Source organism: Pseudophryne corroboree, chromosome 3 (genome assembly GCF_028390025.1).
Source record: "Pseudophryne corroboree isolate aPseCor3 chromosome 3, aPseCor3.hap2, whole genome shotgun sequence".
Taxonomy (NCBI): Eukaryota; Metazoa; Chordata; class Amphibia; order Anura; family Myobatrachidae; genus Pseudophryne; species Pseudophryne corroboree.
In genome coordinates, this window is record NC_086446.1 from 508,455,871 (window position 1) to 508,471,563 (window position 15,693).

The 15,693-nt window shown below is 45.6% G+C and overlaps 1 protein-coding gene across 5 annotated transcripts in view; it reads left to right on the plus strand.

Moving 5' to 3' along the window:
* Positions 1-15,693, plus strand: part of ARHGAP44 (Rho GTPase activating protein 44) — a 361,660-nt gene that overhangs the window by 329,295 nt on the left and 16,672 nt on the right. For 4 of the 5 annotated variants that reach the window (XM_063961030.1, XM_063961031.1, XM_063961032.1 and 1 more), the window contains 2 exons: positions 66-278; positions 12,918-13,349. The exons of the other annotated variant lie outside the window; for it this stretch is intronic. In XM_063961030.1, the coding sequence (XP_063817100.1) occupies positions 66-278; positions 12,918-13,349 (645 nt within the window). The remainder of the gene's footprint in view (positions 1-65; positions 279-12,917; positions 13,350-15,693) is intronic. 5 annotated transcript variants of the gene reach the window in all.

The window sequence follows — 15,693 nt, forward strand, 5'->3', positions numbered from 1 at the left end:
GTCTCTTTCTCTTTCTCTAACCTCTTTGTAGAGATGGTAAGCAGATGTCTTTGTATTCCCCATAGCATGGGCGTCAGGGTGATGGATACTTCCTGGGTTGCCCGGCGCGGATCTTCCTTAGTCCGCAAAGGCCCCTCTACCCCGCCCGCCATGCAGCCCCCTGCTCCTCCGTTCGATACCGCAGCCACACCTCAGTCACCAAATCCCGACCTATCTGTAGAAACTCCTTCCCCTACTCCTCCCAGTAGCGGCTCCCAGCCAGGTCCTGAGAGGACAAGGTAAGCTCTCAAACACCATCAACACAGCTTTGCATCAAGCTACCCTGACTTTCCAAACGATTCTCTCTCTCCCAAGACCGCTTTTAGGTTTTTCTTTCCCCATTTTACAGTATGTCCCAGTGTTCTACCCTTCAGTCATTTTCAGACAGCAGTAATTATCATCCCTCCTTTTTCCTCCATTACCTTCCCCTTTTTCCTCCATACATGCAATGTGAGGGTAAAAGATCGGCTGTTATATACCAAATTCCATTGCCCCAAAGCTTTTTTCTCTTCCATTATGATCCATGAAGAAAAAGGGAGTCTAACCTAAATTCCACAAATGTCACCATTATTTGCAGCCAAGAATCATCTAAAGCATGTTTAGGTCTGTAGGTAGTGGTCACTTACCTACAATGGTCAGTACAGTGAAAATAACAAACGGAACACTGATTTCAGGGGAAAGAAGTAGAAAGGTTCTAAAGTCAGAGCAATTATCTATTTTCCACATTCCCAATAGTGTTATAAGCAGTTTGTGTGTTATAGCAATACATAGAGGCCTACAGATTCTCAGAGAGATCTGTTTATAATATATGTCAGAGGGAAGAAACTTTTGTTAGCATTGAGAAGCCCAGATTTACCACACATTGGTATAATGTAAAAAAAAGTTCTGTTTTTAGATAACTTTTTTATTTATTTGTTCATTCCTTCCTGTAACTTTTACTAAATACATGTTTTTATATTTATAGCTTCATTGTATGCTTTACAGCCATATCTTACTATAATTAGGCAGAGTGGTCATTTTCTTTTCAAATTTTCACCTACTAGCTGCAGTGACTCCAAACACTGTGGTATCCTATTAGGTGTGGTGAGTTACTGCACGGTAATAACGGCCTAACACTGTCGGGCCATCCCACATTTTTACCGTGTGGTAACTCACCCGTTATCGGCCAATAACACATGGGATCTGTGTTAAAATCGCGGACCCATGTGTTCGCGTCCGATAGCGGGTATCCTGAAGCTGTGTATCAGGGATTCTGCTTCTCCCCGATAAGTGCCGGCTTACAGGGCTACTAGGATAGCCCCGAGGGACTCATTTAGCTGCGGTAAGTCACTGCAGCTAATAGGATACATCCCTTAAATAAGGTCCATGTATTGGTAATGACTGTGTGAGGGTGTGTACAGAGTAGTGCATTAAACTCATCTGAAGGTGGAAACCTCCTTTAAGCTGTGCTGTACAGGTTTCCATCCCCATTACTTAAGTACTAGCGAGGAGAGCTAATATGAAGCCATATGTGTGGGTAACACAAGCTTTTTCTAGAAAGAAAACAGGAAAGACATCACTACCTTTATTTAGTAGGTGTACAGTACATATTTATTTTTGTTATGTACAATCCCATAATCAATCACCCAACGGCATTCTAATGTTTGGCGTAGATGGCAGCCATTTTGATTGGCTACAGATTTTAAATCCAGTCCCTTATTCATTTGTCAAATTTGTGACCTAAAAGCGGTCTGCACGTAACACATACAGCTTTACCCCATACTGCTTTGGCATGCGTGTGGCTCCTACATTGTGCCTCGCTCATCTGCTTCATGCCTACTGCCTGGTCTACTAATGCTACTTGGAGTTTTAACAAAAAATTAAAATTATATATATATATATATATATATATATATATATATACACACACATACATACACACTGATCGGCTTACTTTTTTTTGTACACTTCTGTACAATCTGGTATTAGGATATTTTTATGACTTTCATTCTATGACTTTCATGTGGAATTTGTACCTGTCTCTCTCCTTCTAATAAATGTACCTAATAATTTATAATCTGTAGAGCAGAGATGTCTGTACATAATTATTTTCCCTACACCCTCGTTAAATACACACATAAATGTATGCAGGCAATATTATTAAAATGTCAATCTGAATAGATGGGTTAATTCTAACAAACTTTGTTAAAAATATACAATATTATTTTGAATCCAGTGTACATGGGACGATTCCTTATGAAAATTAAGGTGACATTTTGTATTATTTAGGTAGTTGTACAATGTAGGCAATTGCTAGTTGTACGTGCCCCTGAATGGCTGCCTGCAGTGGCATCATCTTGCTCTAGAACACCCAGTGTGGTTGAATTCCCCCCTAGACGCGCCATCTCTGGATGGAAAATGTTTCCTTTGCAGAATAAATATCTTAAATGGGATTTACACTTATAGATGACTTTAATGTATTGGATTATACATACCATCTTTCAACTTTTATTAAATATGGTGGTTTGCCTTTCTACACTATGTTGACAAAAGTGATTGGACACTGACAGCAAAAGGAGCTTTGAGATTTTATTGACGTCAATACTTTATAGCTTCAATACATGCAATGATTACTGCAGACACCCCTTGTTGCAAACTGTCCACAAGTTCCTTGACAAGAGTAGGCAGTGTGTTTTGCCACTCCATCTTAAGTACAGTGACCAGCTGTGACACTGAAGAAGGTCGAGTCGGCCTAGAATGCACCCGTCGCTCCAATTTGTCCCAGAGGTTCTCAAGGGGTTAAGATCTGGACTCTGAGCTGGCCAGTCCATCTGGGTTACCAAATTTTCTGAATACCAGTCCAGCGTCGCCCAGGAAACATGACCGGTAGCATTATCGTCCTGATAAAAACATGTGTAATTTCCGTAGAACTTCAGTAATGATAGGAGCACAGAGTTATTGAGAGCATCTCTATATTTATCAGAGCTAATGTGACCATGCATTACAACTAGTGGACCCATGCCAAACCTTCACGAATGTGTGTCTGCAGCGGGAGCACACCATGGTGCTTCTGCGGGGGTGTCCATTCACTTTTTGTCTACATAGTATAGCTCTTATCTGTTTTTTTGCTACATCTTTATATATGCAGGCAGCGCATACTTGCCTATTATTCTCGGAAGTTGCGGGAGGCTCACGTATTTTGGAGTAGCCCCCCGCACCTCCAGTAGAGCAGGCAGATCTCGCACATCCTGCCCGCACCCTAGTGGAGTCGGCAAGATGGAGAGATAATCTCCAGCATTTGCGGGTCCGTGGGGTGTAGGAAGGGCTAAAACTACCATATTGCGTAATTTTAGCCCCGCCCCATCCGCACGGACCCGCAGATCACAGCATTTTTTTGAGGTGGGGGTAGGGCTTGAGGATGGCAGAGCTAGGCCTCACCCCCCGAAGTTCCCTGCAGTGCCTCCTCTCTGGGCTTTTCCCAGAGAGAAGGAATCAGAAGTAAGTATGAGGCAGCTTAGTTAATTTCAGCTACCCTAGGATACCACAAAGCTCCTCTGTCTACATTGGATGGTAGCCTTGTCCTATTCCCCAGGGCAACGTTCATAAATATATATCTGCCTGATTATATTAATATTGGAAAAAAATGGGAGTAATGGCGCTGAATAGGCTGTATAAAAAGAATATGATTTACCACCAGTTTACCATCTGGGACTTCCAGCACGCTTATAGTGGTGCAAGCACCAATTTTTCCTCTGCTTTGTAACCCATTACTACTTTGAACCATCACTGATTTGGACCCTCAAAAGAACTGCCATTCAAATCGGTAAATACTTAAACTGGATGTGCGCCCCTAAAGGGCTGGCTGCCCACTGATTTGCGACTACCCAATTCTTCCTTATTTGGACTTCATTATATACTAGGTCATTCATCGCGCCCTACGGGCACTCTTCACACCGTCGTAAGGGGCTATGCCCCCTTAACCCTTGCACGCCCTTGTGGCGTGCAATATTTTTATTATAAGGAGTGTTACCTCCAATCATAATTGTGTGAGTGGTTAAATATTGCACGGACAAAGCGCGTGCAATGGTTAAGGGGTTGTAGCCCCTTGCAACGGCGTGAACAGCGCACGCAGGGACTCATGAATCACCTAGTAGGTGCTGTGGTTGGGGAAGTGACGGCGTGAACAGCGCACGCAGGGCCTCATGAATCACCTAGTAGGTGCTGTGGTTGGGGAAGTGGCAGGTGCGGGGGAGACACGGATGGTGGAGGTGGCCTGGGGGTGCCGCGGGTGGTGGAGGGGCTGGTGCGGAGGTGCAGCGGGTGAGGTAGGGGGTCCGGAGCCACTGCCGGTGGGGGAAGAGCGGTTGCGCGGGTGCCGTGGGTGGGGGAGGGGCGGGTGCCATGGTACCGCAGGTGGGGGAGGAGCGGATGCGGTGGTGCCGCGGGTGGGGGAGGGGGTCCAGGCCCCCTGGAACGGCATGAACAGCGCACGCAGGGCCTGATGAATCACCTAGTAGGTGCTGTGGTTGGGGAAGTGGCGGGTGCGGGGGAGCCGCAGGTGGGAGAGGGGGTCCGGAGCCACCGCCGGTGGTGGAGAGGGAGTGAGGGGGTGCCATGGTTGGGGCCCGGAGGTACTGCGAGTGGGGAAGGGGTGGGTAATGCTTCTCCTCCTGGAACAGCTATGCTGCTGTCCTCTCTTTGGCAGTGGCTCTCCCGGAGACTCGCACAGCAGCCATGCAGCCAGTCACTATTGTTAGTGCCGGTGTCCCAACGCGCCGCATTACAGGGAAGAAGATGCACCCAATAACCTACAGCTCCCAGCAACCCTTAGCGCCGGAATGCTTTGGCGCTAAGGGCTGCTGGGAGCTGTAGTTTAGTAAGTGCGTCTACTTCCCTGTAATCCGTTGGGACACCGGCGCTAACAATAGTGACTGGCTGGCAGAAGTGACTGACTCGCTGAATCAATATAAAAGGTGAGAGTGCTGTGCAGTGTCAGTGACACTGCACACCCACTGCACTGCACAGTACTGTCACCTTTTACATTGGTTCAGCGTCCAGACATTACTCTCCGCGATATCACCCACTCTATCCGTTACATTAGCCATCACGGGGCTTCCAGCCTGGCAGCCCAGGTCTTGTGTTGCGTAGTCAGGGCCTCTGGGGATCTGGCCGTGTGTGTGGCGGGGAGGCACTTCTGTGACATCACGCGCAGGGGAGGCTCCAGGGCTCAGAGAGTATGCGGCGCAGGGAGGGCTATGAAAGACTTTGCTGCGCTGCTTTCATACACATCTATGCCGGTGGCCACAGCAGCTTTTGTTCCACCTGCGCCATGGCTAGGGAGTGGGGATTCTTGATGCCGGAGGGGGCAGACGGACTGGCAGCAGGACATAGGGGGTCATTCCGACTGACATGTGGGGGGACGCCCAGCACAGGGCTTGTCCTCCACGCATGTCAGGCTGCCCGCCCCCGCAGAAGTACAAAATCATTGCACAGACTTGCTGCAGATGTAGTGGCATACCCTCCAGCTGTACCTTTTTGGCAGGTACAGTACCTTTTTTTATGGTCTGTACCGATTTTTGGCTCTCCAAACTTCCATTGAACGTATAGGGAAAGGGCCACGCCCCCTTTTTGAATTTGTGCCGATTTTTATGTGTAAATTGTTGGAGGGAATGTTGCTGCAGATGCAGTTGGGCCTTTTTTGGGGTGTGGGCCTGGAGCTGCAGCTCCATCAGCCGCATTGTTAATGCCTTCGGGCAGGTGAAACAATCCCAGATAGTGCCGGCTATCGGGGCTAATTGAATTACACCCCTCCGGGATCAATTAGCTGCGGTTTAGTTTACCGCAGCTAATTAAATTTACCCCATAGTTTCATACTGCATCATACATCATTCTAAGTTAAACACATCTGCTTATACATGCCAAGTATTTTGTAGATGTGTAGAAAGCAAATGCCATATTGTTTGCATACAATTATAAGACAATTAGGCTGCAATTAGTGTGACCTCATAAATAATAATAGGATTTTAGTACCTACCGGTAAATCCTTTTCTCTTAGTCCGTTGAGGATGCTGGGGACTCCATAAGGACCATGGGGTATAGACGGGATCCGCAGGAGCTTGGGCACACTAAAAAGACTTTGACTGGGTGTGAACTGGCTCCTCCCTCTATGACCCTCCCCCAGACCTCAGTTATAGTAACTGTGCCCAGGAGAGACGGACATTTCGAGGAAAGAATTCATTGTTTAAACATGGTGAGTGTCATACCAGCTCACACCACGAACATACCGCCAAACCTGGCCTTCAATAGAATACCAGCCAACGGCATGAAAAAATACACAGCCACATGCTGAGAGAATATGTAACACAACCTGATTGTTAACACAACCAATAACAAAAACACCACATGCTATGGCACAACAACGTCAGCAACAGCCTGACAGAAAGAAACACCACCAGAGTGTAACCATAACCAATAACTGCAGACACAGTACGCACTGGGACGGGCACCCAGCATCCTCTACGGACTAAGAGAAAAGGATTTACCGGTAGGTACTAAAATCCTATTTTCTCATACGTCCTAGAGGATGCTGGGGACTCCATAAGAACCATGGGGTTTATACCAAAGCTCCAGACCGGGCGGGAGAGTGCGGACGACTTTGCAGCACCGATTGAGCAAACAAAAGGTCCCCATCAGCCAGGGTATTAAACTTGTAGAGCATATCAAAAGTGTTTGAACCCGACCAAGCAGCCGCTCGGCAAAGTTGAACCGCCGAGACTCCTCGGGCAACCGCCCAAAAAGAACCCATCTTCCTAGTAGAGTGGGTCTCCACCGACTTCGGTAACGAAAAACCAGCCGTAGAACGAGCACGCCGAAACGTATCACGGATCCAGCATGTAACAGACTGCATAGACGCAGGCGCCCCAAACATGCTGGAAACATACCAGACAAACTGAGCCTCTGTTTCCCTAATCTGAGCCAAGTTGGAGACCTAAATATTCAAAGCCCTGACTACATCGAGAGACTTTGACTCAGCTAATGCCTAAGTAACCAACGGCAGCAAAACAGGCTGATTTCTGCGAAACCCAGAAAACACATGTGTCAGAACTATTATCCGAGTTCTCAATTCCTCTCTATCCACATGGAAGATCAAACAGGGCTCTTGTGAGACAAAGCCGCTACTTCGGACACCCGCCTTGCGGACGACAAAGCCAATATCATGATCACTTTTCAAAAGAGAAATTTTAACACAACCTTTCACAAAGGTTCTAAACAGTGTGACACAAGAAAACGCAACACCACGTCAAGGTCCCACGGTGCCAACGGGGACACAAATGGAGTTTGGATGTGCAGTACTCCCTTCACGAAGGTCCGAACTTCCGGAAAGGGTGCCTATTCTTTCTTGAAAGAAAATTTATAAGGTCAAAACCGTACTGAAACGGAGCCTAACTTTAGACCTGTACCCACACTTGCTTGCAAAGAATGGAGAAGAACGACCCCACTGAAAAATTTCCGTAGTAACCTTCTTGGATTCACACCAAGACACATATTGTCTTCAAACACGGTGGGAAGGCTTTGCCGTTACTTCTTTTCTAGCCTGAAGAAGTGTGGAAATGACTTCACTGGGAATAGCCTTTTTTGGCTATGATATGACGTTCAACCGCCACGCCGTCAAACGCTGCCGCGGCAAGTCTTGATACACGCCCAGATCTTGTTGTAACAGTTCCTCACGTAGAGGAAGAGGCCATGGATCTTCTATGAGCAAATCTTGAAGGACTGGATACCAAGCCCTTCTTGGTTAGACCGGAACAATGAGGGTCCCCGGAACCTTTGTTCTTCTTACATTTATCACCTTCCAAAGAGTGAAAACGGATGGGACACATACACCGACTGAAAACACCCAAGGTGTCCCGAGGACGTCCACTGCTATAGCTTGAGTGTTCCCTGATCCGGAACAGTCTCCCTGAGATCTCTCATTGAGGCGAGACGCCAACATGTCGACTTGAGACACTTCTCAAAGACTTGTCACTTCAGTGAAAACTTCTCGATGACGACTGTATTTCACCCGGATGGAGATTGCGTCTGCAGAGGAATCTATTTCTCCATTGTTCACATCCGGAACGAAGGCTGCTAATATAGCGTTTACCAGTCTTTTCACCCATCGGAAAACCTTTTTCGGCTTCTGCCATTGCTGCTTTGCTCCTTGTTTCGCCCTAGCAGCTTACTTACACTACTGCTGTCAGGTCCTCCTACAGAGTTAACACGGGCAGATCACGAAGCATATGTTCATTGAAAATGGCTCTTAAGTCAAGAAAGCTTATTGCAAACAAGCTTCCCAGCTTGACCTTTTTCTCTGGAAATACTTCTCTTGCAAGGACTGCTCCCCAGTCTCGGAAATCTGCATGCATGGACACCAGGATCACATCCTGGATTCCTAACCCTCGTCCCTCTAGGGGGTGAGAACTGAGCAGACAACACAGGAACGATATCCTGGCTATTAGGATTATAATCCGCATGTGTAGGTGAGACCCGGACCACATTTCCAACTGGCCCCGTGAAAACCACCCTGGCAGTTGACCTGCTCACCGAAAAGCCTCTTAGGCCGCACCAACTCCTTCATCAACGGAACATATTGATGGATTGTCACTGCAAAACTGATCCGACTCTGAATCCTCAGACCTCTTTCCACAGGAAACACAGAACCTCCACCGTTCAGTAATTACTCTGATACCCACCTCTGACATCTGCGTCATTGGGAACAACAGCTATACCCTGTGTTGAAAAACAGTCAGAGAGAAACAATGAGTTGCACCACTCGTTTCATGACCTCGCCTCAATCAGGAGAGTGTCTCAGTACATATTAATAATGGGTCTTACTATTGAAAGAAACCCAGCATACTGCCATTACTCCAGTGAAATGGCAAAGACAACCTGGATATCAACCTAGGTAAGCTAAATGTGGGGAAAACGCATTTAACCCCTTTTCTACCTTTTACGTGCTGAAGCACCTTCATAAGTAGAAACTTCATATCCTAAAAATTATATATATATATATATATATATATATATATATATATATATATATATATATAATTTTTTTTGGATAGCACGACAATGTCCTGACCCTGACGCAACTCTGGTATGACATCGCGTACTATCTCTTCTTCCAGGGGGGAATCGCTAAGCTCTATTAAAAAAAAATCAGTGAGGGGAATCATCTGTAAACCCCAGCATGTCATCTATGAGTAACTCCCAGGTCCAAGTCCAGTCTCGGACTGACTGAAGAGTAATAGACGAATTCCCACCGGAGTGGGCTCCAGTCAGATAGACCCATCGGCATGCGGTGGATGTGGTAGACAACAGACAACAACATCCGCTTCTGCGAACCTAACAAGGCTGCAGAACTCTTAGGGTGTGTACACACGGTGAGATCCTTGCTATGTCCTATTTTTACTTGCGATTTCCCTTGAACTCCCCGGAGGCCAGATAGGACAGATTTTGACTAACTTTTCTTGAGATCTGTACTATGTGTGCTTACGATTTTGGCTTATGTGAGATTTTGGCTTATGTGAGATGTCATTGACATGTGAGATGAACTAGATAGTACACCGATCTAGCAAGGATTGACTTGCCTGCACAGCCTATCTTTTCTTGCGATGCCGACCTGGCGGGACCGCGCATCGGGATCGCAAGGTGACTTTCACCTTGCGATCTGCACTAACTTTTCTTACGATTTTGACTATATAGTCAAAATCTTAAGAAAAAATCTCACCGTGTATACACACCCTTACCTTGTCACCTTCCACAATCTGCACCGAAAAGGAAAAAAGAAAAGTATCAAACTGGTTAAAATGACAGCATCCTACAACCGAACGCGTCACCAACCGTTGTGAGGTAATCCAACTCACGTAGACAGACTTACCCGTGGTATCTGCCAAGATTGACCGAACCGAGGCCTCCACTACAGCGGTACACCGTCCCAGGGAAATACTCCAGTCTCTCTCGGATTCAGCCACAGCATTTCTACTGCTGACGCACTGCAACCTGTCGCCATGTTATAAAAAAGGATCAACATAAGATACATCCCCTCTTTCTATAGGGTAAATCTATCGGATGCCTTTCCGAATACCACATTCCCCCCCCATGTGCAGGCAATGTACATAACTCCAAAGTAAAGAATAAAATATCACTTAGCTTCCTGTGTCCGATCCTTTGTGGCAGGGCCCTGAGTCGACTAGGAGTTGACTTTCGCAGTATTCTATCCGCAGTGGGAAAAGAATAGACATTCGGGCTTCTTTCTGACACCAACTCGTCACGGCCGACCTAGAGATTTTCCAACAGAGCGACCAGCACATGAGAAGGAATACTATTATTTCAGAATCCATTTAAACACGTAATATGAATATACATAATGTAATACTCAACTACACACATATCCAAAATATATATATACATATAAGCGGATTATCCGGAACCAACGGTTCCCTAATGACATTAATGTGTTCTGACTGTGTATGACCATGTACTGAAGCCCCAGTTGTGAATCTACATTATGGTCGACAGAAAACCTAGCATTCGTCGACAGCAGGGATTAGTAATCATATAAAATAACATACTTGTAACTCAGAGGGGACTGAAGGAAGATACATAATAAGTTCAATAATACCCCATTACATGTACTACCATGTCTGCGCACGAGCTACAGGCCCACGGAACCGTACACTACATATACATATAACATGTATACAGGTATAGGTAGTTACCGAATGTTAAATAACACCCAGTAATAACATTCGGTGCCGCCCACATACTACTGTGTCTCCCATACAGTGTTTACTTTTGACAAGTATACAACTACCGACATGCTGACACTGCATTTACAGCCAACAGTAGCCGGCGATGTCGACTGTGATCCGCATAAATGACAGAGCACTCACACCTGTCGACCTATGTCGACTAAACTATAGTGGGTATCCGACAGGGAACACAGATATAAATATATATTTATAACACACAGTATACAAGCCCCTAAAACAGTGCTATCTTTCTCTAAACAGCACTAAACATTGTTCCCCCTCATGCTTTTGGCGGGGACAAGCAAGAAAATGGCGCTGTATCTGAAGTGAGGGCTAAGTCCCGCACCACGGCGCGCTCCAGCTCGCAAAGACATAACTTTTTTGCATGCCAACGGGGGTCCCTGTAGAGTGTTAAGACACTGTATAGATGCACTACCACCAACAAAAAGTTATACATACACATTGCTGCCCAGGGCGCTCCCTCCCTAGCGCCCTGCACCCTCGTAACAACCGTTGGCTTGTGGGAGCAATGACGCGCAGCGTGACCGCTGCGATATCTGGCGGGGGATCGTAACAGTGCCCAGTAACAGAGTCTGCCCTTATGCCAGCTGTATTAAACACTTCTAGTAACTTGCTGCCCAGAGCGCTCCCCCCCAGCGCCCTGCACCCTGTGAGTGCTGTTGGTGTGTGGGAGCATGGAGAGCAGCGCGACCGCTGCGTGTTACCTCCGTTACTGAAGTCTTCTGCCGTCACTGAAGTCTTCTGATCTTCACATACTCACCCGGCTTCTTTCTTCTGGCTTCTGTGAGGGGGGTGACGGCGCGGCTCCGGGAACAAGCAGCTAGGTGAATCAAGTGATCGAACCCTCTGGAGCTAATGGTGTCCAGTAGCCAAGGAAGCAGAGCCCTTGAACTAAGAAGAAGTAGGTCTGCTTCTCTCCCCTCACTCCCACGCTGCAGGGAGCCTGTAGCCAGCAGGTCTGCCTGAAAATAAAAAATTTAACATAAAGTCTTTTAGAGAAACTCTGTAGAGCTCCCCTAGTGTGTGACCAGTCGCTCCTGGGCACAAAGTCTAACTGAGGTCTGGGGGAGGGGCATAGAGGGAGGAGCCAGCTCACACCCAGTCAAAGTCTTTTTAGTGTGCCCAAGCTCCTGCGGATCCCGTCTATACCCCATGGTCCTTATGGAGTCCCCAGCATCCTCTAGGACGTATGAGAAATTCTTTTTATACAATATATTCAGCACTATTTCTTCCATTTTATTTCCAATATTCTTTTCAGAAGGTAGGGAACCCCTTTATGTGGGAGGGGCTGTAGAGTAGTGGAGTAAGGAGAGTGCAGCTAATTACCTCCCATATACAGTACCTATTCCTGATGATATTAATGCATCAGTGAAAATAACTGAAGGACTCTATAAAGAAGCAATGTAAGTAGTAAAAGTTGCAGTAGGGTATGTATAAGACAATAGTGTGAGGATATGTGGATAGAAAATTCTTTTAGGTTGTTAAAATCTTTCTGTTTAAACAATTGTCGACATTACTCTTTTCTGTAAAACTACATATATTAGGTTTACCCATCCTTTATTCAAAGAACTAGTCACTAGTGAATTTATTTTCATAATAATCGACTTATTTACTACTTAAAATGTTGTACTTGGTTTCTATGTAATTTGAAAGGCTTGTTGTTTGTCTTAAATTACAGTAGTCAAGAAGTACCTAGTAGTCTTGCTAGCTAAAGTGCCAAGAATAAAAAAAAATCCTGCTTGCATATTTTGTTGTATTTGTAAGTGTTGTTTGTAGATTAAATTGCATGTTTTGTGTCCCATTTGCACACTAAAAGTCATAATATGTTGGTAAGTGCTGTTTATTTGTGCTCGTGTTTTGCTGAAATTTCCATAACATCTTCTGCACTCAAGCTCTCTGTGTCATATAGATTGAATGGCTTTCATGCAGATTTTTTCATCCCTTCCTACGCGTTTCGCTTTTCATGTCCACTCTTTATTCTGTTGTTGGAATCTTCCTTGTACAAATATTTTTGCTCTTGTTTTTTGTTTCTATTTTTTGTTGTTCCTGTGTTTCTTTCCCTCTGCACCCCTCCATCGATTACAGTGGAGATGAGATTTCGCCCCAGTGGTCGGATTCCTGTTACAACTATCCCTCCCCTGAAGAAGACAGACCCCTCTCGTACCCATGCTCACATCACCCTACCCTCCATCCTCACCTTCCAAAAGCTCCGCCATCTGCTAGGCCTGATGCCACCTCTACCTTTCGGTGGGCTGGATACAGCCAAACTTTACCTCCTTCTCCTCCAAAGCTTGACATAAACTCAAACCCAAAACCCTGCTTTTTACACCTCACTAAGCAAAGCTCCCTCACTGAACCTCACGCTTCTGAGCCTAATGTATCACCCCTCTACATCAAAACCCCACTCGTCCTAACCAAACCTGACCCATCTGGTACCGCTAACCTTCCCACAATGTCAGCCTCACCCCCATGGCTCAGCTGTTCCTGCGCTCGAGACAAGGGAACCAAGCTGACTAGGTAATTAAATACGGTTTGCTGTATGTGACTGTAAAACTGGCACGACATGGGAAGGAACGGGAGTTCAAGGGCTTTCTAGAAAAAATAAAATGTGCACGTTGTCAGGTAATCATCCAGCAACTGAGATAAATTCTGCAGTGTTTCGGTGGCTTCATGATAAAGCTGCTGTAAACTCCCTTAAGGGCTTGGGAAGCTTAAAATATTCACCAGAGTCTGAAGGAAACAAATTCAAGTTCATTTTATCTGCTAGTGGTACAGCATGACTCATCTGTGTGAGTCAGCTCTGTATAGAAGCCTGTAAGCTTACTGTAATGAAAAAAAACATCCGGCTTCAGAGGGAGAATGAAGGCAACATTAATCAGACTTGTGCAAGAGTCTTTTGAAAATGTCGCCTTTTTAACAATATGGCTTTAATACAAATGTAGCTATATTGTTAAATAGTCTTAATTCTAAGTTATTTTATGTTGTAATAACAGGGATAAAGCAATTAAAAGCAAGTGGAGTTTCCACGTTATTTAACGATCTCAAGCTTCAAAACTTCATTTTATATCTTCATTAGAAGAATACACTTTCTGATTTGAATAGTCCAAGTTTGATAAATTGCCCCAAATTACAAATGTAAGGTTTTAGGCCAGGGTGCACATTAGACACTATATTGGACTATATATCGTTCTGAGCTTAGTGTGTACGCTCTACTGCGCGTTCACCTGCGTCGTCAGCAGGGTCGTCCCATCTGATGTGCTGCACGTTAGATGAGCCTCCGCTGATGACCGTATGCAGGTGAATGCGGGATGTACCACTTTATTGCGCGGCTGTACACCAGAACAAGCTGTGTGTATGGCAGTTCCATATTTCGGTACAATGGCTATGCCATTGGCTGGAATACACATCGTCCTGATGTATACCCCATCTTAGAAGATGAAATACCAACAACCAGTTGTGCCTAGTGGCCACAGACAAGAGTGTTACATTAAAAGTACAATGGGGTAAATTTACTAAGTTCCGTGTTTGCTCGAGTTGGCAAACATGGGCGCGTTTGGCCATATTTACCAAAGAACAAACACGAGAGAGTTAGACCAAAATAGAAGTGCAAAACGTTGGTGTACAGGGACATACGATCAAATACACCATCGGATGTAAGTTCCATAGACAATACTGAAACATGGGAATATACCTAGAATTGTTTCTGCAAACACACCCGTGAATTGAACAAACGCAGTGCAAAATGCACTTTTCAAATAGACGTCTCGCTCAGCAGCACGTTTACAGAAGCATGCACAGATCAGTGAGATCTGTGCAGTGCTTCTCCAATAAAATGTGTTGAAATGGTTAAAGAATAGAAAAAAAAATCTTTTTGGGGTCCCCCATAAGCATAACCAGCCCTAGGCTCTTTGAGCCGATCCTGGTTCTAAAAATACAGTGTGTGTGTGGGGGGGGGGGGGGGGGGTAATTACTGAGATTCCTCTGTATTTAAAGAACCAGCACCAGGCTCATGGACCGGTCCTGGTTCCAATGATATGGGGGGGAAAGACGTAGGGGTCCCCCGTATTTTTGTAACCAGCACTGGGTCCAGTAGCCTTGGAGGTAGTGCCACAGACGGGGGACACGTTTATATTGGTCTCTGCGGCCTTAGCATTATCCCCCCAACTAGTCAGCCCTAGCCAGGGATTCCTAGGGGAGGGGGGACCCAGTAAAGGCCCTCTTTCTCCAGGCACCCAAGGCTAAAACCCGGGGCTATCTTCAGCACCGCTGGGCAGTTGATTGCTTTCAAGTGTAAAAATTAGAATTAATACTGTCTTTTAAAGGTGGAACTACAGGTCCCAGCAAGCCTCCCACGCATGCTGGTACTTGGAGAACCACAAGTACCAGCATGCAGGGCATTAAAGAGCCCACTGGTACCTGTTGTACCCTGTAAAAGAAATATTAAAATAAGGACAGGATACACACACACCATAGAAAGTAAAAGTTTATTAAACACCCTTGCCCAATCACACTCATACTCACACACATACTTACCTACATCCTGTGTAGCTATATAGTTCTATTCTTCAATAGAATCCAGTGTAACCTGTAAAACAATGTAATAAATACTCTTTCACCTATTCAAGTGTACATTGGTCCGCTTGGTTCTTGTAAACATCCAGAGGTTAAAAATAAAAAAATGCTATACTCACAGCAGCAGATGTAGGAGAGCTATGTGTGACAACATAGATCCCCTTTCCTGCATGACTTCTGTCACTAGGAGAGCCGCCAGCCAATCAGGGAGCACCACGTAGTGCCACTCCGCTGATTGGCTATGTACTCCTGCGATGTCAATCACAGCTTTCCCCATACACTTCTATGG